Here is a 26,400-nt window from a genome sequence, read left to right as displayed (position 1 = left end):
CTTATCTTTAGATTATATGTGCCCTTGTTGTACAAGACACAATCATAGAAGAGGGATTCCTTTGTGTGAGGGAAAAGGAAGAATGCGTCTTCTAAGATAGTGACTGCCACACAAGGTTTTTTAAAAGGTTCTTGTATTTATAACAATTAACAGTTTGCTGAAGATCCACCTCATTAATCCAGTGGGGAGCAAGAAATCTTTTAATCTTGTTTACTTAGTATTTTAAACCTGCTTTAAAATACTCCCGTTTTAGACTATAATGGACTATAATGGCTAGAGCTATTTCAATAGATAATTTACCATGTCTGCTACAATCTCATTTGATATAGATTTTATGGAGATACTGGTCTTTATTGAAAAGTAGATAAGCCACTGAAATGTGTTTAATTCCTAGGAGGATGCCAAGAAATAGTTGAGGTGAGCATGAGTTTAGTCTCTGAAAGACTACTGAAACTATATATTCTCCTGGAGAACAAAGAGGGCATTCTCAGTCCTTAAGGATTGCACCTTCACTGGAAGGAGGCAAGATTTGCCCTTTTGACTCTTCAGAAGGGCAAGCCTTGGTGGAGAGCCTTCCTTCCTCTCAGAACAGTTGTGTTTGATGTCAGCAAAGTAGGGTCTTGTGTTGGGCTCAGTAGAGCCTATCACAGTTTGGTTTCCTAAAGTTTTTCTTTCTCTCTCTTTTGTTAATTCTTTGCACCCTTTGACACATCTATGTGGTGCTGATGTCACATTCTCTGAACATCCCATTTGTGGGATGCTGTATATGTCAGAGTGTACCAGGCAGGAATGAATCAGATGCATTTGTAGCACTTGATTGAGGAATATGTACCTGTTGAATTAATTATTGGATGCGTCCCTCTCCAATCCCGTGTTGAGCTAAAAGATCAAGGCAAAGTGAAGGTGCATGTAGCCTAATTTGTAAAGCTAGTATAATATACCAGACTGTACAGTCGTTGCTGCTGTTTGTAGCTTGACACATTAACTTGCAATTTTGGTGCTCTTTGGATCATGAGTAAGTGCTAAATCTAAGGGATGCTCTAGTTACGAATGCCTTAAAGATCCTCATCCTTGTCCATATCCCACAGCGTGAGCCACCTTCAGGAGTTTACATATAGCATACATGGTTACAGTGCCAATAAGAGCATGCCAGCAAGCTTTGCCTGTTGCAGCAGTGCACCCCGCCCCCAGTCCATGAGTGCAGTATTTGTCTGCAAAGACACATGCTGTACCTAGGGAGAGATCCTCCTTGGGCACTCCAGCATTCCGGACTAAAGGGAGGCTCTCCCCCTAGGAGCAGCATCTATCTCTGCAGACACATGCTGTATCTGTGGAAAGTGGAGGGTTGGGGCTATGAATCACATTGGCATGGGGACTTGCCACCACATTCCCATTAGTGTTGTAACCATGTACAGTGGTCCCTCGACTTACAAACTACTCGACATAAGTATTTTTCGAGTTACAAACAGCAGTTTTAGATCCGGTTTTAGATGCGGTTTTTTCGACTTACAAATTTTTAGATGGGGTTTCCTCGACTTACAAATTTTTAGATGGGGTTTCCTCGACTTACGAATTTTACATGCGGTTTCCTTGACTTGCCTGCCTGTTTACTGCCTGTTTATTCTTGAAAAGAAATGTTCCTGTGCAGTTTGCAAGCCTTACTGGGGGTCTGGGTCTTTTTTCTAGGCTCCGGAACGCATTAATCCGTTCCCAATGCATTCCTATGGGAAACCGCTTTTCAACTTACGAATTTTTCGACTTACAAATGTGCATTCGGAACGGATTAATTTCGTAAGTAGAGGGACCACTTCAGTTACATGATGACTGCTGAGGGTTACAGATAGTTCTGTGCCAGACTATAGCTCAGATAGGTTTCGGGTAGCAAGGCAGCACGGAAACTTAAAACATCTCCATGCTAGACACATACAAGGCAGCTTGGTTTGAACCACGGTTTGAATCGAACCAGCCCAGCCCCAGTTCTAAGAACTGGTTTGGGGGTATACTTGTAAAGGGGAATCCCAAATATGTCTCTGGAAAGCATATAGAATTGCCTTTGAAGAGAAGTTTTGAAATATTGGCTGCTTTTTGTGTGTCACTCACCAACTCAGTCTTTGCCAGGGCAATATACATTTGGATGGGATAATTGTTGGCATTGGACTAAAACATGTCAAAAGCCGTCAAGGTTCACTTGGGAAGGTCACTCTTTCAACAGCCGCCCTAGGAGACTCATCCTTTGATACAATCTAGCTCATCCAAGTTTGTGACCTGTAGCATCATAGGAATGCCTGATTGCTACATTGGGATGTAGACTTGGGCTTCCAATCCTTCCAAATGATACCACCTTGTTGGGCTCTAAACTCTCTGGGGTCCTTAGAGCAGAACTTGACAAATAATGATTATTTGGAGGACTTGTGGTTTGCAGAGTTTGTGGTCATTCTGCTCAACCAGTCCAGAATGGTCTTCTGAATGGTCAGCCAATCCATCACTGTATTCAAACCATTCACCTCAGGGGTTTCACCTCAAGCAAAGAAGTTTTTGTCTTTCTGAAAGGGAGACTGAAAAAACATTTCTCTTCTTGCTGAATTGTGCCTTTGCTGAGATATTATCTGTGTGGATGAGCACGTAGCTCTTTTGATGTAGGTCAGGGATTCTTGCAGTCACCTGGGACTCCACCCTAAAATAAGCTGCTTTTCTACATCCCAAAGGATTAAGAATACCCTCTCCAGGAAAAAAATGAAAAATTATTACAGTGGATTACTTCTTGGGAAAGGAAGGGTGGTATTTGATCTGTTACTAGCGTTTTGGGCGGTATACAAATATGTTAAATAAATAAAAACAAATAAATACTATCAGTTCATCTTTCCAGATGATGGGCACCCACAGAGAGGGAGGTAAAGCCACCTGGAATGTTTTTCTCCCTCTCCCTCTCCCTCTCCCTTATCTGTTCAAATCATCTTATTGTTTGAGCTGTTGCCTGAGGTTTAGCCATGTTGGCATTGTGCTAAAAGATTTTTGGTACCTTTTTGGCACCATTCCTGTTCTTTCCAGTTCAGTCCAGGAGCCCCATCCTTGCAGAAGAGTCAAATGGGTATCCAGTGTGAAGGGTAATTCCAAAGGATTAAGGCTACTCTTATTCCTCTCTGAAGAACAACAATTTATGCTAATAAATTTCAATTTTTCAGCACTCTTCCTTCTCATTGATTGAGTTTGTTACAGTGCAATGTATTATAACTGCTCAGCTAACTAGACATTACTTTACTATTCAGAATTATCTCTGGGCTTTCATTTTGCCTGATGGCTTCAAACATTACTTTGTATGTGTATTTTGAAAATGATAAGGTTGTGCTTTTAAACGTGTTGCAGCAACACACATACAACTCCTCTATAAGCAGATGCTTCATCTTTATATCAGGTTTTTGGACAGCTCTTTATGTATAACCCCACTGTACTCATGCAGTTGTCATGAGTGTAAGCTCCTGCTTGATTGAGTGTTTCATGTGTGCTTTGGAGTCCTTGGGAACTTTGGATTGGATTGGTGGTTTATACAAAGGATAATGTGTGAAGTTAATGCAGTGTTTGTGTACATAACTGAACAGAAACTTAAGTAGTGTGTATATCCTGCCATATTAAAGTTCCGAATTAGCTGCTGAAATTGGATTGTATGCAAGAGTGAAAAAATACCAGTTCAAATATTTGGTGTCCAGAGTTCATGCAAATCTGCATAGAGTTACATGCATTTTCCTTTCTTCCTCAGGGTCTCTTATCCAGTCTTGTGAACCTGACTAGCCTAACTCTGGCAAGGAACTGTTTCCAGTCATATCCAGTGGGTGGCCCTTCACAATTCTCTACCATCTATGCTCTCAACATGGAGCACAACCGCATCAATAAAATTCCCTTTGGGATTTTCTCTAGAGCAAGAGTGTTGAGTAAGCTGAACATGAAGGTAAGGCATTGTTATCTTTTTGGTGAAAGGTAAATGGTAATTTTTTCCCATTGATAATCAAACTACCATATTGCCACAGTAAAATTGTTATCATGAATAATTAAGTGGAATCAAATAAAGGGATGCAGATAACTTGCATACCTGGCATCATAGCATGTGTTTTCCAGGCTTAATTGTAAACTAACCCTCTAATCCTGTGTTAGTGAAGTTGTAAAGCAAACACATATGAAAAAGTGTTTGCATTTTCATATGCCTTGTACTTTAGATCAGATACGAGTACTGTAATTTAAATTATTGGCATACATCTTGACTAAGGAAGTGCTGGTGCAGCAAGAAGATCAGAATAAAAGTGCTTCCAAACTTCCAATACTGGTATGCTAGGGACATTATAGGCCAGGCTTCCCCAACCTGTGACCCTCCAGATGTTGCTGAACCCATAATAAGCTACAATAAGTTGTAGCTGGGGGTGATGGGAATTGTAGTTTGGCAACATCTGGAGGGCCGCAAGTTGGGGAAGCCTGTTCTAGGCTAATAGTGCTAGTACAGCACTCAGGGACATACATAGTTTCAGGTGGCCCAGAGGGCTTCCTGTGGAAAGGAATTAAAAACCACCCTTTCTCTGGTGCACTGGTGCAGTTAGTCTAGAAGCACTGTTGTTCTGATCCCCTTGCTACACCAGTGCTTTCTTAGTCAAGATGTTGGCCATTGTTTGGAGCACTCACAGTTTATGATTGATAGGGATTTGATTTGAACATCTGCCTCTAGAAGTGGGCCAGGAGAATTGTCCCTTACTTCCCTTTTTCATTGCTGCAGTGGCAGCTCCTGCAAAAGTCAGGGTAACTCTATTTTTCATGGTCAGCATTTCAAGCTGGCTGAACCTGAATGGCAGCGTGTTCATCCCCTTGCTCTTTTCCACCCTGGAAAACAAATGCATTGGCTCTCACAAGGAGATAAGCAGAATAACAGACTACTCCTGCAAAATGTACTGATGTTCTTTTAATTTCAAGAGATGCTTTAAATATTGGTAGTTTGAAAAACAGAATAGTTTGCCTTGCTGTATTTCAGGTGGTGAGAGATATTGGACAAATCTTATCCTAGCAGAGGGTTTCTGGAACATATATAAAACGTTACAAATATAAATTAGACTTCTGGATTATTAGCTCTTAGCTTTGTAAATTTGTTTTAATAAAGAATTTTTTAAAAACTACAATATTGCCCCCCAAAAATCATATTTTGGTCTAAAGCAAGCTTATACTTGAATAAATATTAAATTGTTCAAAGCAATATTTTAATGCCATTTTGTTTGCAGCATGACTGAACACACTTGCAAGCACATCACTCCTTTCATTTAGTGGTGGCCTAAAACAAAGAGCTAAATTCTGCCAACTGTGTTAAATGCTGGTGTTTGTAATACAGGTGGTGAGTCCCCAGTGACGGAGAACTGGTTCTTCTGTAACGATTAGTAGTACTTTCAGTTAACATGAAAACTAGTTACAACCTGCTTTAAAATAATTAATGCTCTCTGATTAGGTCACAAATACTTCAAATAATGCACAGTTGTGATCTGATTACCAATATTTTACTATAAGCAAAGTATAAGAGCATTTAAAAAAAATAACTTGAGCAAAAAGAACTTCCATGTGAGACCATTTCCTATCACACTGACCTTCGTGCTGTGCAGTGTTATGCTTTTCTTAGTGCTGTGCGGGCCCTTTAAGAAAGATGGAATCCTCTCTTAAGAGCTCTAGTAGGAAAGTCCTGGAAAGGGATATGCTTCCCAGCACTCTGTGCATGCCTTCCATATGTTGCAGGGGCCTCCACTTCCCTTAAAGAAGGCCTCAATGACACTGGGCACAGCAGTGCACAGTGAGAATGGTTGTCTCTGCAATTGGGCAAGGGGGATCCTTTGGCTATTGTGCTTTGGCCAAAGCTTCAGGCAGGCCCAATAAACAATTATTCAGGGAGCTGCACTTAAAGCTGATAGAGGCTGCCACAGGCCCCTGGGCCTTGCAGTGATCTAGATCTTGCACGCATATTGGCTATTCTTTTGCACAATATTTATAGTTTTTAAATAATATGTTTTGCTTAAGAAGTGGTGGCTTTTTATTAAGGTTTGCCAACAGCACTGTCCTTTCCCTAGCAGCAGTTGCAGCTTAACTTTATAAACAGCAGGATCAGCCTTTTTAAAATAGATATTTGTGTGCATGGGGTGTGTGTGTGTGTGTGTGTGTGTGTGAAACAAACAGCAACCCCCAAAACGGTGACAAGCAGACAGGCAGTGGGGCTTGGTGGAGATGAAAAACCTATAGCTGTTTAAAACACAATAATTAAGAACTCCAGTATTGGCATGGCATTGCTATGGTAGGAAGAATAGCCTCACACCTTTTCTTTCTCTCTCCAAAGGATTGTGTGATAGCATGTTTGCTGCAGTAGATAAGTGCTTTGAGACTCCCCAAACAGACAGAGGTGAAGAGGAATTATGTTAGTCAGCAGTGATGTCACAGGAACTAATAGGTTTTCATGAAGTATGTAAATTAATCACACACACACACACACACACCCCTTTCACAAGAGAAGAATGGAGTGGGGAGGATAGACGTTTACATTTTATAGACTTGTGAATAAATGGATGCTATGAATGTACCAGATATAAATAGGCAATGATATGGGGAAAAGCTCTCATTCAGAATGGAATAAGGGTAAAATATTGATTTTATGAGGAAAAAGTCTAAATGTTCTTTATTAACATTATTTATATGCAATCTTGCCTGATCTCAAGATGGCACACAGCAATTAAAGCAATTATTACCTGTGTTCATTTCACTTAAAATTATTATAAAATAATGGCAAGCTTATACCTGACCCATGGAGGTTAAAGTAAATCTTCCTTGCGTATTTTCTAGTTGCTGGCAGTTGCAATCATGTTAAGGTAGATTTAATAAACATATGGTGGATTGATCCAGTGATACGGAATCTTTTGAACTGAATATTGAGTAAAATGATGGAAACCATGGGCATAGTAATTCTACCAGATCCTTTAGTTATAGTCTTGAGCTGTTTAGAGCTGTTAGTCTCAAAAAAGGGTATTGAGCCCATTTGCCATTTAATAGTAGCAACAATATTAACAGCCCAGCACTAGGAAGGGGGAAAAAGATCCTCTCAGTGAGATGTAAAGTGCAGGTCTTTACTGAAATGTTCGGAAACTTACTATGTTCCACCTTTCCTGACTTATGTGGATATAGCTATATCAAAAATATGAAAATGAGAAGTTCTCATATTTTCTAGTTTGTGGTAACCAAGGTGATTTTGTTTCTCACTTGCTGAAACTAATTTCATCTCCCAAGTTGTTGTATTTACTTTTTTCAACATCACTCCTAAGCCCTGCTTATGTTAAAATACAGGACAATCAACTGACTTCCCTTCCCCTGGATTTTGGGACATGGATAAGTATGGTAGAACTCAATTTAGCTACAAATCAACTCAACAAAATCCCTGAAGATGTTTCTGGACTAGTTTCCCTAGAGGTGAGTAGAATGCTACACAGGGTAACTGAGCAGTTTTTTCCAAAGAAATTTGTCCCATTCTGAAGTGATACTTCAGAGGATTAACAGAAGTGGTAAATATATATTGAAATAGCAAATAGGGGATCTTGGTGGAATGAGTGCTGGGCTATACTGAGCTTTTGTATTATGTCTAGACAGTTGTTGCTCTTAGTCCTACCTAAGGAGATAAAAGAGCATTATACCTTTCATTTGTAGGGGTGTACACAAATCGATTGTACCCAAATTGAATCACCCCCGATTGTTTTGGGGAATCCCCCCCACCGAATCACCTCAGATTTGATTTGTACCTGAATTTTCCAAATCAGAATTGATTCGGGGCAAAAAAGGGGTCCTGGGGGCAAAAGAGTGGGGTGGGTGGTAGTGCCCAATGCATTGGTAGTATCCAATGCACTAGCTCCACGTGGGGGGCACCAGGGTGGCCCAGAGCGGATTGTGGTGGGTGGTAGTGCCCAATGGGTGCAAGGGAGCTACCAGCCATATATCAAAGGAATTGGGCAAAGGGGTGATTTTTAAAGAATTTTTGAAGTTCGCATGACTTTGGGGGAGAAAAGGCGTTTCAGGGGCAGAAGAGTGGGTCAGGTGGTAATGCCCTAATAGGTGCCTTATACTACCCAGATTTCATAGAAATTGGTGAAAGGGGTGATTTCACCGATTTCACCAGGGTAGCCCAGAGTGGGGTGTGGTGTAGTGCACATAGGGTGCCACCCCCACCCCCCAAATGACAATCACATGGGGCACAGGGTTTTGTTGTTTCTGACGTGTTCTGAGAGTAGATTCTCTTGTAGAGAATGAGAGTGGATTCAATGACAAACCCTGGTGCCCCCCAAGTGGAGTTCTGGGGCTGCTGAAATCCCCATTATTCCCTGGGGTGGAAAGCTTAACGATGCAACAACTCAAAAATTCTTTAAAAATCACTCCTTTGCCCACTTTGTTTGAAATTTGGGTGGTAGCTTCCACCCATTGGGCACTACCACCCAATCCACTTTGGCCACAAAATGGAGGTCCAAATCTCCAGATTTTTCAGGTCCAAATCTGGGGTGATTTGTTTTGTACCTGAATCTGGACAATTGAGGACAGAGATGATTTGTTTTGTCTACAAATCACCCAAATCGGCCAGATTCAGGTACAAATCATTTTGTACCCGAATAGTTTCCCATATCCCTAAATTGTTGTCTTATGAACAAAGCCAAGGGAGATTAATATCAGGAAAATCCAAGTGTCCTGTCCACAAAGCTCTTGTCAAGGCTGTAAGCAAGGAAAAAGCCCAAGTCTATACCTATATTCTTCATTATGGATTCAGAAGCACCAGGAGGGTACCTCTCAGCCCAGGGGTGAGTGCTTTGCCTCTCCAGGCTGTTTGTACTGGCTCAGGTTGCATAACTATACTGCTTTGGTCCAAATGAAGGCTTTTTCTCTTTTGTACCAAATGCTTTTTTTCTGCAACAGTCTCTCAAGTTGAAGGCTAAATTCCCATATGGAGGGAGGCTGAGGAAAAAGAAGGGAAGCTTTTATTTAGGAGAGTTTTTCATGGATTATTACAGCATGTGGTTCTTGAGTTCTTTACTCTGCATGCAGAAAGAAGAACTATGTTTGAGGTTATATATCAACCTAAAGAATTAAGCCATATAATATAGAATATGGTACATAAAGAATATGGAATCGGAAACAAGTATGTACACACACACACACACACACACACAATATTCAGGAATTTTGTAGGAGAAACGTAAAATGTTTCCTGGAAAGGGTATGTGTGTTCTCTAATGTGTTTTGCTTTTATTTTAAATGGTTGCTGAAATTCTTTGGTCTTTACTCTCTCTCATTCAAACTGGAATTAAATGTTTCCCCACATTTCCCCCACAAAATTTGCTAAGGTGTCACTGAAATAAATATTTAATGAATATTTGAATATGAAATTTCATATTCTATGAAAGCATAACATTTTTCACAGGTATTTCATGGCTATTTTAAAAATAATTATAAACTAGCTGACCTGGCGCAGAGCATCTGTGCCCCTAGTTCTCCCTGTCTCTCCTCCCCCATCTTCATTTCTTTCTCTCCCCCATCTTCATTTCTTTCTCCCCCCCCACCGGCCCCCTTTGCTTTCTCCCCCCCCCCACCGGCCCCCTTTGCTTTCTCCCCCCCTCATCCAGCCCCCTTTGCTTTCTCACCTTGCAGCCCGTTTTCCCTCGCTGGCCAGGCTACGTTTCCTCAGCGGCCGGCCATCTGCTGGCCTGGTGGCAGCCACTTCTCCTCAGCCGACCACCTGCTGGTGGCTGCTTCCCGTGCGCAGCTGCCTACCGTCCTGGTGGCCACCACTTCCCCTGCGTGGAAAGGCTGTCTTGGTGGCCGCCGCTTCTCCTCCACACCCACTTTTCCTCCCGTCCCCGTCGCTAATCCACAGCTCTTGATTAGCGACGGGAGTGTTTAAGAGGATTAAATATATAGAAGATAGTTGAAAGCTTGTGTTTTTTCTTGCTCTTTAGACACTAAATACTGTTTCCTTAAGTGGTTTACTATACCTATTCACTGGGACAGATATGGCATTTTAAGTTTGCTTAACACTCTGTGGATTTTTTCACTAAGGAATACTTTACTTGTATGCTTATACAATAATAGTTGCTGGTTTTCTAAACATTCTGCATGTGTTTTCCTTTAGGTTCTTGTTTTATCAAACAACCTTCTAAGAAACCTGCCTCATGGCATTGGAAATCTGCGGAAACTAAGAGAACTGGATCTAGAGGAAAACAAGTTGGAATCCTTGCCACAGGAAATTGCATACCTGAGGGAGCTGCAGGTGAAACAATCATATGGAGAGAAAACCATAAAATTCAATTTTTTGGTTGGGGAAAAAAAATACTGGGCTGGATCTAGAGTACAGGCAAACCTCTTTATCTGTGGTTTCAACATTCATGGTTTCGCATATCCATGACTGAGTAATAGGCACCAGACCTTGGCATACGCGGTGGGTGTGGGGGGGTGGGGAGAGACTTGCGTATCCGTGGGTCAAGGGTCGGCCGCAGCCATACTTGTAAAGGGGATCTGGCAAGGATTCCCCTTTACAAGTAAAGGGCTTGGGTTGGGGCGGGGGCGAGGGGGATGGTGGCGGAGGTACCTTCAGTATGGTGGCGGAGGTGGCTGCAGCAGTAGATGGCGGCTGAGGCAGCAGCAGGGACTCTTGCCTGTCTGCTTCTCAAATGACTGTGTGGTCGGTCTGCAGCCCATTTCGGGTCTTTCTATGCGTGCTGCTGCTTCTTCTTCTTCTTCTTATTATTATTATTATTTCTTGTTTGCACAGTCAGACAGGTGTTATTGACTGGTTTGTTTTATCCAGACATCGAGTCCTTATTATTATTATTATAACACCCACCATTTTTGGCTGATTTTTGGCACTGAAGGACTGCTGGGGACCCCTGGAGCATGGCAGGGCACTTTTATTTGCATTTTAAGGCCATTTTTGGCCAATTACTTTCTAAAAAATCCCACCATTTTCACCCTATTTCCTCCCTTAGGTACCTAACCCCATGATGCCATTGCCCAATTTACTCAGTATTTGCAGTTTCGGTATCCGTGGCACTAGCCAGGAACAGAACCCATGCAAATACCAAGGTTTTCCTGTACCATGAGTGGAACGCTGTTTTCAGAACAAGGCTTTCTGCCCCCTTTTCCATATTGCAGACCCCTGTATCCTCAAGTAAGCTGATCTTGAGGATCCAGTACCCTCCAAAAAGTTGATCCCAAGAGCCAGTATGGCATGGATGAAAGGGGGAGTTGGCAGGAATTGTGCACCCCATCTTGTTCAGGTGGAAATGCTGTTCTACTCCTCTGGATCCAGCCCACTCTAAGTCCATGTAAATGTTGCCTGTATATACCACATGAAAACTGAATCCTTATTATTGTCAGGTTACTGATTTGGTAGTTGGCATGGTCGCTTTTTGTTGTGATCTGATCGCTATGTGACATTGCCAAGTGGGGGAGTGTCCCTCAAAGGTGCTGAGGGTCAAAAACCTGAAAGTGTGCTTGGATGTAACTGTGGGAAGTGTACTTCTGTGGAGAAAAGATCTCCTGTTGTTCCTGAGCAAATTTGGTAAGATCACTTATTGACGAAGCTCGTGCTCTGGGCCTAGGTGGCCTGATTTTGCTTTTAAAAAGCCAAATTCTGGCTTATGGCCCATTTGACTCACGAGTATAGCCCTTAGGTTCTGGCAACCCTGCCTGGGCCACGATTTGTTGACCGTTGGTTGGGAAAAGCTGCTGTTCTTGTAACGGAATAATTTCTACCTGCTTTTGTTCTAGATGACTTTTGTGATTGGAGCTGCTGTTAGTTTAATGTTTACCTATATTGTTTCTCCGCCAGAGACTAATCCTAACAAATAATCAGTTGAGCACTCTTCCTAGAGGAATAGGCCACCTCACCAATCTGACACATCTGGGACTTGGAGAGAATTTTCTTACACAGCTTCCTGAGGAAATTGGTAAGATGAACATTTTCTAATCAGAAAATGTTGCTTGTGCTAGATGAGTTTTACTTAACGTTTTTCTTTCTTGTTTTACTTAACGAATGTAATAGCGTTTCAACAGGCCCTGAAATACTGGAAATGTGTTTGAAATATGTCCCCTACTAACTGGGCAAAGAAGCACCTTTCAAAATGGTGGTTCTCTTTATACTAAGCAGGAGGAGAACTGGCCTTGTTCATCCCCAGCCCAGCAGCCTTCTAGTGGCTGTTTTCTCTTTTTAGACTGTGAGTCCTTTGGGGACAGGGAACCAGCTTCTCCTTCTTATTTTTCTGTGTAAACTGCTTTGAAAACTTTTTGTTGAAAAAAGGTATATAAATAATGTTGATGCTGATCAATCTGCTTTCGCAGCTTTTCTGTGTAGTGCATATACAGTGGTCCCTCGACTTACAAACTACTCGACATAAGTATTTTTCGAGTTACAAACGGCAGTTTTAGATCCGGTTTTAGATGCGGTTTTTTCGACTTACAAATTTTTAGATGGGGTTTCCTCGACTTACGGATTTTACATGCGGTTTCCTTGACTTGCCTGCCTGTTTACTGCCTGTTTATTCTTGAAAAGAAATGTTCCTGTGCAGTTTGCAAGCCTTACTGGGGGTCTGGGTCTTTTTTCTAGGCTCCGGAACGCATTATTCCGTTCCCAATGCATTCCTATGGGAAACCGCTTTTCGACTTACGAATTTTTCGACTTACAAATGTGCATTCGGAACGGATTAATTTCGTAAGTAGAGGGACCACTGTACTACATTTCAGTTGCATGCTGCTTACTGGATTATTCCAGGGTTCATAGTTTAAACTTTACCACATGTATACACTCATGGAAAATATTCAAATAGTCTGGTCATCACCAAAAGTTGTGTCTTAGCTAGTAAGGAAAGAAAAAAGATGATATAACTTACAGTGCACTGATTTGATGGGGAAAAGTCAGTAGCTTGGTTCTCTCTAGATTTTATACTGATTGATTTTCCCCCCCTTTGCATGTCAATCACAGAAAACTGCTCTAATCAGAGAATGAGAAATGTGTATTGAATTCAAGGTGCCTGTTTGGGTGCTCTGGATAGAAGAATATTCATGTTTTAATAACTTGTTGAGGAGAACAGGTTATGCATTAAACTGTCTTAATGAAAACTTCTTTCTAAATAGTATAAAACACTTTCTTCCAAGGATATGTTTATTTTTATTCTAATTATAGTAATTCTTGTTTCATGCAGGTCCACTGGAGAATCTGGAAGAACTATATCTGAATGACAACCCCCACCTGAACAGCCTTCCTTTTGAACTGGCACTCTGCAGTAAACTTGCTATAATGAGCATTGAGAACTGCCCACTCAATACCCTTCCAGCTCAAATCGTTGCAGGGGGACCTTCCTTTATCATCCAGTTCCTCAAAATGCAGGGACCATATCGTGCCATGATCTGATGGATATCAAGTGTACAAAATACAAATGGCATTGAGGGTTTCATTGTGTATATAATTTCTAGGCCACATGGTGCCAGGATTGGATAAAAATTGTCCCATACACTGTACAAAATGCAGACAGCATTATCAGTATTGTGTATGCATGTATATATAATATAATATATAGATTGTATATTATATTATATATAAAACAAATAATATAAAACAGGCAAATTTTAAGACCACATGTATGTGTTTCTGCTAATAGAGGAAGTATAGCCATTTAGATTTTTTTTCTCTCTGTAAAATGCTTGTCTAAGTTTTCTTTGCTGAATTTGACGGATGTCTCTGGAGATACCAGTTCACTGAAAACAATTGCCAATAATTACTAATCAATTTAAGTGACATGAATGGAGCCCTCTTCCCATGGAAAAAAAACACGCAACTTGGTAACATGAACTTTTCTTTATCGTTCCCCTCTGCACACATTGTCTGTGTCAAAAGCCCTCTGGGATAATTTTTCTCTAGTTGGGGAGATACTTTAACTTATTTTAAGATTTGAAACAAATAGTGTTGTATGTTGTTTACAGTCAGAGTAGATCACTGGATTTTTATTTTTTGTTTGATTTGCTCTGTATTAATCATATCTAGAATTTATATGCTTTTGCTGAGGGCTTTTTATTGACTGATTTATATTAAAACAAAAACATAAGCATCTGGTAAATAGGAAAAAATCCTGTCCAACAAAAGCTTGAATTTTAAATATTGCCTCCCTAAATTATCAGTTGTAGGCATATCATATTTGAACCAGGTTTTTTTTTTAATGGTTTGTCTCATCTAGCACAAGCAACATTTTCTGATTAGAAATGGAACAGATCTGTTGAAAAGCTACATGTTCTGTTAAGGTCTAATAGTGCATTGATGAGGAAAATATATATGATGATGATACTGTCCTAAAATACAATGGGCAATTGTAAGGGTTTCTCCTGGTCTTTGTACAATTAATGAATGTGTCTTTCTTTGAAACACTGCAGTATATGTACGATTTTACGGTTGATTAACAATGTTACTCTGGTTTTATATTTTGACTTGCCTTGTGCATCCTTCCATTATTATGGAGCATCTGCGTCCAAGCACAATATCTTCATGCTGTGCTGTTTTGCTGCTGAACTAAATGCACTTTTCCCCACAGTTGGGACACTTGCTCAAAGTAATCAGTTCAGTACCATGATTTATTCTCTTAACCTCATCCTATCAATCTCAGTATTAAAGACTGGTCTATTAAAAAGGACACCCATTCAGTTGTGTTTAGAACTTAATTTCTCTTTAGAAAAACAGTAAAGTGGTTCATATGCTGGTTTTACTGTCATTTTTGTGGCTGTACAAAGGGCTAATAACAATGCTGCGGTGAAATAGACACATGCTACTACACTTGCAGTGCCATTTCAAGTTTGATTTTTGGAAGCTCATAATAGCAGTTACATTCCATGTATTTTTGTTTTCCATGTCCATTCTCTATTGTGGGTTTGCTTCTGGACTACTAGAATTTAGAGAATGCTGTCTCTTTTGAACAAATTATACATAGTAGTAGGCCGAAGAATTGTTTTCATCTGTTGGAGGTTTTACCAGTTTTATTTGTAACATTAATATATATTTCAAATGCACAATCCAGAGGTTGTCAGGCCTGTCTATTCTATTGAAATCAATAAGATTTAAGCTTCAAGTTGTTAAGGCTGCAATCCTGAGCACACTTACTAGGGAGTAAATTCAACTGAATTTGGAGAAGCTTGCTTCTGAGTTGCCAGTGCTTGTGATGGCACCACAAGTCTTATTGATTAGATGGGCTTCAGTGTCCTTGGCTTTCTTTGGGTTGAGTCCAGCATAATTTTCTGCCTTGGTTTACTTTCTCAGAGATAAGTTCTAGCTTGCACTCTGTCAGGATTAGTTTTAAAATATATAAAAAGGCAAGTAGAGATATAAAATCGTTAAAGGACTTAATCTGATATTAAAAACTATTCTAAATGTCACTGGATTTATAGAGGAATATTAGTTTCTACCACCTTTGAGAAATGTCTAACAGCTATTTCACTTTTATTTTTTGTTTATAAAAATGTATAGTTTCAGCTATGCGCAAACCTATCCATCTGAGTATTAAGATGTTAACATATAAAGATGCCTGTAGTGGTGGTTTTATGCTGCAGCTGTAAAGTTGTCCCATTGATTCAGTATGGGGTTTCCTTTTTTATTCATAAAATTTGTTAATGTGTCTCTATATGCCATCCACATGCACTTTTATTTCAGGGCAGGAATACCCTTTACAAGTCAGTTGTCTCTATCTGTTACTTTAAAGCCAGAGTTTAGCCATGTATTGGAAAATCTGTTCCTGGCTGAACTGGAGAACTCTCTTTGGAAATTTTCACAGGGCTGATTTCTGGAATTATGGGTAAATGAAGTTGGGCGCCATTTTTGGAACAGATAGTTTTGTCTGTAAATATATTAACAAGATAGTTCATCTTGCCAAGGATTATATGACGGATACTGTTTTTCCTCTCTCCAGAAAATCACCTGCATGTTAAAAACTGATTTTATTTATTTATACACTTCTTTAAAACCCTAGATTTTGTTAAACCAGTCCAACAATTATCATCCAGAATTGAATGTAAACAAATGTCAAAAACAAATTCTTGTGTTAAGTATTGCTCTTCAATGAGAAATACTCCCAAATCCCACTTGAGTTAACTTTTTGTTCTATAAGCACTACCAAAGGGATTGGGAATAAATAAATTCTGAGCTAAAAAGAATTCATAAAATATTTTCACAAAATGCAGATAGCTATCACTCATTGACATCCTAACAAAGTGTGCATGTGAGAAGGGGCTGTGGGAACATGCCAGGATCCCTTGCACAACTCTCCCAGTCCCCCGCACATGCATTGTTGTGCAAGAGCTATTAGAGCTTGGTGAGCTGCCTGCACTCCAAAAGTGCTTTGTAAGATCCAGGGAAATGTTGCTGACTCTCAGCAGTGTGTTTCAGATCTTATAGAACACTTCTGGACCACAGGCGATGCTCCAAACTCTAATGGCTCTTGTGCAAAAATACGTGTGCCGAGGGCCTGGGGAAGTTGTGCGAGGGCTCTCATCTCACCCCCACAGTGCATCCTTATGCATGTGTTTCCTTAGAATGTCAGCCACTGGATTTTAAAACTTGATTTTTTAATTATTCAAATCCATTGTGTGTCCTGGCATATCTTTACTTTCTTTGGCTGGACAATGGATTTTTACTTATTTAACTACCTAAATCTAGCAAGGATGGTTGAAGAATGAAATCTGTATCAAAATTGGAGCAGAATTCTAGGCTTTATGTTGTACTGAGGCATTGTTAAGATAGACGAACATATATCCAGATACTGTTTGGCAGGGAGGGAGAATATCCTTTTAAAGCGCTAATGTATCCCTTGCTTTTGTATACTAGTGCTTTCCTGATTCAGTTCTGTTTTTGTGATGCTTCAAATATTTGTGACAATCTTTTCAAGTCCACTTCAAGAGTTTCGATGGAAGTCAGTTTGTGCCCTCCAGTGTTCGTCATGGAAACATCTGCAAATCTGTTTGGAGCACTCCTAGTGGATTGTTTCTTACAGTATCACAAATGTGTGTTTCTGGTACAAGGACCCAACTGGCCACCTTGTGTGTGTCTAAGAAACCTCTGTAGTCCTGGTATAGCAGCCGCAATCAGTGCTGCAGTTGCTATACTGTCCTCAAACTGCTGTAGACTATGAATTATGTATTGAACTATGTTGTACAATGAGCCTGCTCATTTCTAGCAGAAATAAGGGCTGTATACATAGCCCATAAGGTTGTCTTTAATGGATCAGCCCCATACCTCTGTAATAAAACAGCAAACAGGATTTTAGTAGCAAATTACACGTGGTACAGAGTTAGTTGAAGTGCTGCTTTAGCTGTAGCAGCACAAGCCATCCTTTGCACCACTGAAGTAGCCCTTTAAATTAAATGCTAAAACATCATTTGTCCAACTCTGCTACATTTAGAGGTAATATGGGAATCTAACCTCAATTTTTAAAGATTGTTTTATATTGAAATATAAAGGAGGAATTAATTGGCACTACAACCTACTTTGAAACAAATCTATATATCTATTTACAACACCCATAGATTCTAAATGGCAGTTAAAATGCTGGGTGGCAAAGGGAAGGGAAAGGGTTGGCTCTGCAATTGGCCTTACAAAGACCTTTGCCTCAACTTCCTTGAATGTTTTTAAATTCATTTTCTGCTAAAATATGTTTGCAGTGTTTTACTATTTGATGTTTTGGAATCTACTTGTAATATGTATTTTTGTGATATTTAGACTTTGGGGAGGGAGCTACTCTCTGAAATGGTTTAGCAAAGTAAATTTCCAAGTATCACCCTTGACCAGAACAATTTTTGAAATTGGGCATTGGAATGGTTTTGTACTCATTCATAACATATCAAAGGAAACAAAATGCCTTCCTGATTTTTCATGAACCTGAATGCAGCAGAGCATTTGTATAGTCAATATTGCATTTCCATTATATCTGTAATCAGCATGTCAGGACTTGCGTTTAATTAGGTATACACTTGGCAGTAATTTGCACAACACACCAACTTTAAAAGGCACATGTAGGACAATTACTAACAATATCTGCAAAAGAACATCTGATTTTTTAAAAAAAATTCTACAAAGATCTGAAGATTCTGTATTTTGATGTTTAGGTCTTAAGCAGGACAATGCAGGATTCTGCCTGTGGAAGAGTGTAAAGAGTCTACAAAAATATACTTTCTGAATTATTGTAATGTTGATTGTTATGTCTATAAAAGATTGCCTTGCTTTTTTATAAGTCATTCTGTATCAATGTATTCATTATAAATAGTATATTTGTAAATGAGCTGCCACTGAGTCTTTTGGGCATTTTCTAGTGGTAATCAACTTGGCTTGTAAATCTGTGCTGTATCACAAATGACTGAAAATTAGATTGCCATTATAGACCCCTCTATCAAAAGTTCCTCACTCCCTCCATTATAAAACAAAGTTTAGAGAATATTGACCTTTATTTCCAAAGTTGCATGATTAGAACTGATCTAAAAATAAACAAGTTGTATAAGATGCAGAACTTTATAAAGGAAATCTTAGTTAAAATCCTTTATTTCCTTTTTGTTCCAGTAAATCATAATGTGCAAACAATTGGAACACTCAGTTCAGTAGATGGAAAAAAATAATCTTGATAATGGATGTTGGTATGCATTGCATTCTGTATTTCATATATAGAATGCAATGTGCATCAAATATGGAGCAACCCCTGGAGCTAATCAACTTTACTACAATAAAACATATGAGAACTGCGGCATCCTCTGAATACTTGCAGATCACATATAATATCTCATTCCAGGTAGTTTGGGGCTGACTCATATTACAAGTTGGTGGCTTTTCTTGATGAAATAGCTGTGGTTACAACCAGACCAGACCTCCCAGAGGGTCTTGAAAGTTTTTAAGATCTTACCACATGGTAAGATTTTAATGGTACAGGAGAAGGGACCACAATTTCTCTGAAGAAAAGTGGTTATCTCTACCAAGAACATAGATTCAGTTCAGACATAGCAGGCCATGTCCTGTGCTGTGCATAAAACATGGTGAGCCTTGTGCTTCCTCCCCTCTGCTGGTAAAAGGAGGAAATTAGAAGCTGCCTGTCAGTTTCAACAAACCAGAGTTTGCGGTTTCATCTGAAATGAGAAAACTGACTTGTGTAAATGATAGTTTGTTCTCAAACCAGGGTATTAAACTGGAGGAAGGCGGAAGCATGTGAGCCCAAGACACGCCACAGCCATGCACATAAACCATGGTTTGTCAGTGTTTCTGAACTGGGCCAGTGTTCTGGTGTGGTATAAAGTTCTCAAGATGAGAAAATCCTACCTTTTTAAAGAGCCATAGCTTCAGAGAACTCGAAAATCATATGAATGTGTTTTTCATGGCCACTTTTAGTTATATTTACACCTGCCAAGGTGTAAAACCAGCCAAGAGTGCCTGCTATTAATAGCGTCGCCTTTGCTCTCATTCTCTGTTCTGCTCTAATGCTAAGTCTGACCACCTTGGTGACCTTTTGCAAATCACTTCTGTTGATTTTCCTCACTGGTGTATAATCAGAATAATGCAGGGCTGCTGTAAGGATTAATTAAAGCTTATCAAGGACTGGGAAGATGAGTGCTAAAGGCGAGGGAATTATATCAATGTAAAATAATCCTATTACAAAATTATACATTTGGGTTAAAACGATCAACATGAGAAATTACCCACTGCAGTAATTTATTTTCATGATTAAATTAGTTACAAATTACATTATTTTGGTCTATTTTCTGCATTGAATAATGGGGAACTGATGAATAGCAAGTTCAGGTTCCCATTTCTGAAGGCCTGAGGACTTATTTAAGGGTTGGATAACTCAGTTCCAAGGTACTTGGGAGCTGCTTTTTTTCTTGTGCCCATGGAAAATCATTGCTTAGGGCAAACTGATCATCTGATGTGTTTGCCAAGAGCAGAATCTGTAGTTCTGCATGTTGCTGCAAGCCACCATTGTGTGGGTTGGATAATATGCAAAATTGCAGGTTCTCCCTGTAGGTTTATATCATCATTGTGGTTCGTATTCTGGCCAGTGCTACAGATCTTGAATGAGCAGTTATTGTGGCACCCTTCATTCTGATAGGACTGCTTCACACACACAAAACTTGCTATATAAATATCTATTCAATGAAGGAAACTGCACATGCACTCTTGCATGATGCACATGTGGTAAGACATGTATTCAAGACAGGAAGACTACTTAATTTGAATTTATTTTATTGTTGTTCCTTGAATGCCTTCAGTAGATTCTTCTGCATTTCGTTTTCATGATGTTTACAGGTGACCAAAACTATAAATTGGTTTTCTTTAATCTGCCAGTGTTGTTTTTGATTCCTTTACATGTATCTTACTAGGATTAAACACTCTTTGCAGGCCATATTCCTTTCTAGGACTAAGTGCACATTACACTTGTCACAGGGAGCAGCTTTCCTGTGGTAAGTGATCTCTGCTGCAACTGGAACATGTACAATTACTTACTTTGTGTATTCTAGGAACCTCCATTATGAGTCTGCGTGCTTCCAGTCAATATTCCTAACAGACATGGGCAGCGTCAGGCTTGATCTAGCCTAACCCACTGTACAGTGTGTGTGTGTGTGAGAGAGAGAGAGAGATGGGGGGGGGAAGCAGCTATAGCTGACAGAGTTCCCCTTCTAGCTCTTTTTCCATATCTCTCTCTCTCACACACACACGCGCGTGTGCGTGTGTTTGGAAAAGCAGATGTGTGATTGTGAGCAGCAGAATTGGTGTATGGGAAAGGATTAAACAGCTTCTCTTCAACCATACCTCCAGTAAAACTTGCAACCTTTCATAGCTGCTTTTCTTTTTTCTTTTAATCAGACTTGTACATGCCTGTTGTGCAATGTCCAGTATCATCTTTGCATGTTGTAAGATTATCTTGAATTTATCTTAGTCTTGATGGTAATGGTAACTTGTTGAAGAAAACAAAACCTACTTAACACCTCACAGGCAAAGCAAACAAAAAATTATAGAAAAAAGTGTGTGAGAGGAGAAAATTGGATGTCAGCTGCCTGAACAGAATGAGCTGGTGTCCATTGAAATCTAAGGAACTGGCTGATGATCACTGGCTTTTTTCAGAGTGATTTTGCAGTAGGCGAGTTGTTTGGATAGGAGGAGGCTTGAAAGCTGTGTTCATCAAGTAATGGTGCTTTGGAGCCTTAATCTTGAAGTGAACAGATGGTTATTCCAGACTGTGCCATTTAATTATCTTCTTGCATAGCTCACAACTATTTTCAAGTGGACTGGCTTTTAGTGTATCTCCAAGATCTGTCCAGTCTGATGCATTTCACTAAAATGGAGGCTGTCAAACTGCACAGACTATATTCTTGTGCAGTTAACAGGCCTTCAACTCCTGAGAATATCAAGAGGACTACTTTTCATCATGCCTCTGTTTTTGGCCTGGTGCTGTTACATCTGCAAAGCCTCTGTGTTCCCTGATATCCTCTTACTTTCATGTGATTAGCACATGCTTTAATTGATGTGATTGGTTCTCACAGGAATATGTGGATTTGTACTGGGAAGGACTAAAGAATCCAGTTTTTAAAAGGAAAGTATGCATATTGACGGAATTGGGTCTTTTTAAAAAGCTGGTTTCTGCTATTTGCAAACAAACCTTATTGGAGAAAACAATACTTTTTGGCCTAGAAAGAAGAGTGGGAAGAGAGGAGTAAACATAGGAAAGGGACGGAGAGCCAAGGATTCAAATGTTGCTTGACATACCTAAAGTGTCACACTTTATACTTTAGAGGCCCTATGCAATTCTTATTTTTTCCAACATTTCCTACTATTCCTCTGCCATCAGGCTGACAACAAACTTCCTTTTAAAAAATGGAATTACACATGTTGTGTAATTAGGTAAAGATAAAAAGTTGTGGGAGGGCAGGGGGCTATACAAAATTTCTCCTCAAGCTGTGAGGAGTCCAAGTTAGGCTGCCACAATCCGCTTTTTAATATGAACAGATTTACTTTTCCAAAGGAATATATTGGGAGAGAACAAATCCCCGCTGGTATGTTTCCCAAACTATGGGAAACACCTATATCAGGCAGCAGCGATATAGGAAGATGCTGAAAGGCATCTTGTATTGCACGGGAGATGGCAATGTTAAACCCCTCCTGTATTCTATAGGGATGTGCACGGAACTGGCTGGCACAATTTGGCCCAGACTGGACTTAAACCTGATTGGGCAAGTTCGGTCCGGCACCCCCTCAAGCACCTCCCACCTTGGTTTGGCTCAGTCCAGGGGGCTTCGTGGACCTTTAAAAAAATTATTATTCCCTTTGGGGGGAGTTCCTTGAGGTGCCGCGGTGGAGGGGGTGTCTGCGGAGGTTCCCCCTCCCCCCGCTGGCCTCAATGCAGCCTGAACTGGCCTGTTTGGCCGGCTCTTTGGCCCATTCGGATCCTCCGCCTCGGTGTGGTGGCCATTTTGGAGGCCACCACGGTTGTGCAATTGGCCTCTGAGAGGCCTGGCATGACCCAGGCCTCTGAGGCCAATTGCGCAGGCATGGCGGTGTTCAAAATGGACACCGCACTGAGGGAGAAGGCCCGAATGGGCTGGTTTGGGCTGTATTGAGGCCAGCAGGGGGAGGGGGAATCCCCGTGGACAGACAGACAGACAGACACACCGCCTAAAGGAACTTCTCCGACGGGATTAATGGTACATTTTTTTAATAAATGAACTTTCACGAACCCCAAACAGTCGAGGGATGTTCGGCCCGAGGTCAGACCGAACAGGGGTGGGTTCGGTTTGACCCCGGACTGTTGAACCAAACTGGCTCGACACCGAGCCAGTTTGCACATCCCTAGTATTCTACCAATGAAAACCACATGGTGCTGTGGTTGCCAGGAGTCAACACCAACTCGACAGCACAACTTTACATTACAGTCTCCCTACAAAAAGTCTTGAGCAGTCTTAGGCCTTCAAGAGTGCGTGACTAGGGTGGGACCCAATAAGGAGTGACACTCTGACAACAAGGATTTATTAATAATTGGACTGGATGATAACTAAAGAGGCATCAACAATTGCTGCTTTCATTCATGTAAAACCCTTCCCCAGGAACTACAGGAACCTTGCAGTCAGATCCAAGCACTTGAACCAAGCACCTGACACGTCTAGCTAAAGTAGTCCCTATCCTTCCTACTTACGTCCAGGTAAAGAACTCCCAGTTGATTCCCAGCCCAAGGCTGTTTGACTCCCTTTGTCCTACAGTAGTTGCTGATCAGACCTCACTCACAGGCCACCAGGGAAGAACGGAACTCTAACACACCTGTCCCCCACTCCTCTATCAGCTGTTGTCCAGTAAAACACTGCCCCTCATGCACAGGGATCTGGCTGTCCCGGGCTTTCTTCCTTATTGTGGAGATGCCCACTTTCCAAGCAGTTACTCTTAACTGAATCCTAGTCCTCCCTCAAGCCTGACTATCACTACAAGGGACTACTAAATCTCAAATATGAGGTGTCCCTGCATCTTATGCATGTTGCTCACTACTGTCATTGTGCCCTTTGCAAACTGTCCTTCAGGTTCCCTTGCTATCTGATTACTCTACTGCAGGCCTGCTCAACTTTGCCCCCCCCCAGCAGTTTTTGGACTACGACTCCCATAAGTCCCCAGCCACAGTAGCCAATAGCCAGGGATTATGGGAGTTATAGGACAACATCTGCAGGAGGGCCAAAGTTGAGCAGGCCTGCTCTACTACCACCATGAAAACAGAGCAGTCAGGTGATCACAGAGAGTAGCTCGTAGTTCTTCGGAATGCTCTGGAAGACACTCTAAGGCTGCTCAACTATGCCAGCCCTGCTCACAAGCAAGCTCCATTGCTTTCAATTCGACTTACATCTGAGTAACTATGGATAGCATTATAGCCTTAGGCTTTGAGTTAAGTGGTTCGCCTGCTACACAATGGCTTGGTTTATCCATCCAGGCAATCATCCTTTTCACCACCACCACCACCAGCTGAGGTGCCACTCAATTCTTCCCTAAACAAGCCCTTGTTCTATTTCTCTGCCTCTTTGGTTCTAATAGGTTCCTAGAGGCAAGGAGGATTCACTGCAACAGTTCTAGCCTAAGCTGTGATAACTCTAGATTGGAAGATTGTGTGGTAGGTGCAATTTCAGCTTTTTAAAAAATCCATAAACAAGACAAACAGAACAGGCTGTAGTACAAATGTTTAGGGGGAGTAAAGACAGTAAAAAAAAGTCAGACGCCATAGCATGTTCACTAAAAGTTCATCCAAGAAGTTCCTTAAAGAAGTTGGTGTGAGTGGATGGTGGTTGCAAGGACGATTCAGTACTGCTGATGTTTGAAATCAAGTTAAACCATAATGCAATAAAAGCATTTGAGTTGCTGCAGCCTTGTGATTATCTAATTTCACTTGTCATTTAATAGAGCATTATACCAAACTCTCTGATACCATAATTCCAATGACAAATGATTCGATACTCCCATCCCCAGTTTTAACTGTCTCTTAGTGCATAGCAGCCAATAAAATAACAATATCCTTGTGCTATTAAGTCATTGTGAGGGTTCTCAAATATAGATAGAAGCCTGTGGGCTTCTCAGAGGCATATAGTGATCCACTCTGTGAAACAGGATGCGGGACTAGATAGGCCTGGTCCAGCAGGGCTATTCTTATTAAGTGCCATAGTGCAGGATTTGGTATTTCCTGCTTCGTAATTTTCTTAAATTTTCTCAAAAATTCTTCCCTAAAAGGTGTTTTAAAAATTGCTGCTCCACCACATCATAAAATGTGCCTCTGCTGTCCCTTTCATTACATCCTCACCAGCAAATGGTTTTGTTAATATGGTCCAGTCTGAGAGAAATCTAGTACCACTGTGAGTGAGTGTGAAGGGTTTTTCCCTTGATCACAGATGTCATTTCAGCTTTGTCTCACTGCAGTTTGGTCCCAGTTCTTATGGTGCTATTCTGGGTGCCAGCATCTGCTACTTCACCACTTCCTGTTTGTCCATGGAAAATATCCCCTTGTTTGTGGAAAATAAATTGCAATTTACTGAGAATGGTGGTAATCTTTGGAAGTGATGTAGCTTGTCTTGCTGTTTACTGTAATAAGACACCAGCTGCTCAAGAAGTGAGCATGTTATAAGATACAGGTTGGCTCCCTTACCATGGAGGGCCTGATTGGGCAGAAGTCTGCACATGTAGAGCTCCAACAGGAGCCCTTTCACACATTATGTTCAACAGATGTGCAATCTGCATTCAGTGTACACACATATGGATCTATATGCATAGAGCTGGTCTTGTGGTAGCAAGCATGACTTGTCCCCTTAGCTAAGCAGGGCCCGCCCTGGTTGCATATGAAAGGGAAACTAGAAATGTGAGCACTGTAAGAGATTCCCCTCAGGGGATGGAGCCGCTCTGGGAAGAACAGAAGGTTTCAAGTTCCCTCCCTGGCTTCTCCAAGATAGGGCTGAGAGAGATTCCTGCCTGCAACCTTGGAGAAGCCGCTGCCAGTCTGTGAAGACAATAATGAGCTAGATAGACCAATGGTCTGACTCGGTATATGGCAGCTTCCTATGTTCCTATGTTCAATGCATGTGCAGTAGTACACTTCCTATCTGTGTTAAGATGTGCAGCAGTATGTTGGCTTAAGAAGTGCTGCATGTCCACAGGTTGCCTTTAGCACCTCAGGGGTGATGACCCATTGTGCAGTCGAACAGACACAGAGGGGAAGGATTTTTACTTTTCCCCCTCCCTACAAAATCCTTTTGCATGTACATAAATATGTTCCTGAGGGCCGTACAGCCTTCAGGAACATATTTATGCAAATGAGAAAGGCTTTTGGAGGGAGGGAAGATAAGCAAAAATCCCCCCAAGTCCAGTCTGAAGCCTTCAACACAGGGATGCTAGGGGGTCCCTGCCAATCTGCAGCCCTTCTTTAGCCACTGCATTGCTGTTCATCACAATGGCCCCTGCATGTGTAGGATCAGTGTGCCTAGACTCACTTTTAAAATGAATGCATGTACAGTCATTCACACACTCATGGGTACAGAAACCTTTATGCGTGTACAATACAACTGAATAGGGCTAGTTTTGCTGGATGGTGTATTTGGAGTCCTCAGAGCCTCAAAATTTTTGATTTCAGAATTCTTATATAGAGTGGGCCTTCTCCTTCTCTTGGCTCTCTCATGGCAGCCTCATTAACCCCTACCATCAGACACATATGTGGCAGCAACATGATATCATGGTCCTTAGTAATTTTCCATTATCACTACAGAGTGTAATCACTGTCCCTCACACCTTGGCTCTTTTAAAGTGGTGCGGAGTTTCTTTTCCCCACTGCCGTCTCCCTTTCATTTGGC

The 26,400-nt window shown here is 41.0% G+C and overlaps 1 protein-coding gene across 10 annotated transcripts in view; it reads left to right on the top strand.

Moving 5' to 3' along the window:
- SHOC2 (SHOC2 leucine rich repeat scaffold protein) overlaps positions 1-20,378 on the top strand; it is a 112,626-nt gene extending 92,248 nt beyond the window's left edge. For all 10 annotated transcript variants that reach the window (XM_053308629.1, XM_053308628.1, XM_053308634.1 and 7 more), the window contains 5 exons: positions 3,755-3,943; positions 7,345-7,467; positions 10,166-10,303; positions 11,864-11,981; positions 13,233-20,378. In XM_053308629.1, the coding sequence (XP_053164604.1) occupies positions 3,755-3,943; positions 7,345-7,467; positions 10,166-10,303; positions 11,864-11,981; positions 13,233-13,441 (777 nt within the window). In that variant the 3' untranslated portion in view covers positions 13,442-20,378. The remainder of the gene's footprint in view (positions 1-3,754; positions 3,944-7,344; positions 7,468-10,165; positions 10,304-11,863; positions 11,982-13,232) is intronic.
- The last annotated feature ends 6,022 nt before the right edge of the window (positions 20,379-26,400 follow it).

The sequence above is a fragment of the Hemicordylus capensis genome, chromosome 3, assembly GCF_027244095.1.
Source record: "Hemicordylus capensis ecotype Gifberg chromosome 3, rHemCap1.1.pri, whole genome shotgun sequence".
NCBI lineage: Eukaryota > Metazoa > Chordata > Lepidosauria > Squamata > Cordylidae > Hemicordylus > Hemicordylus capensis.
This window is presented reverse-complemented; position numbering and strand designations above follow the sequence as displayed.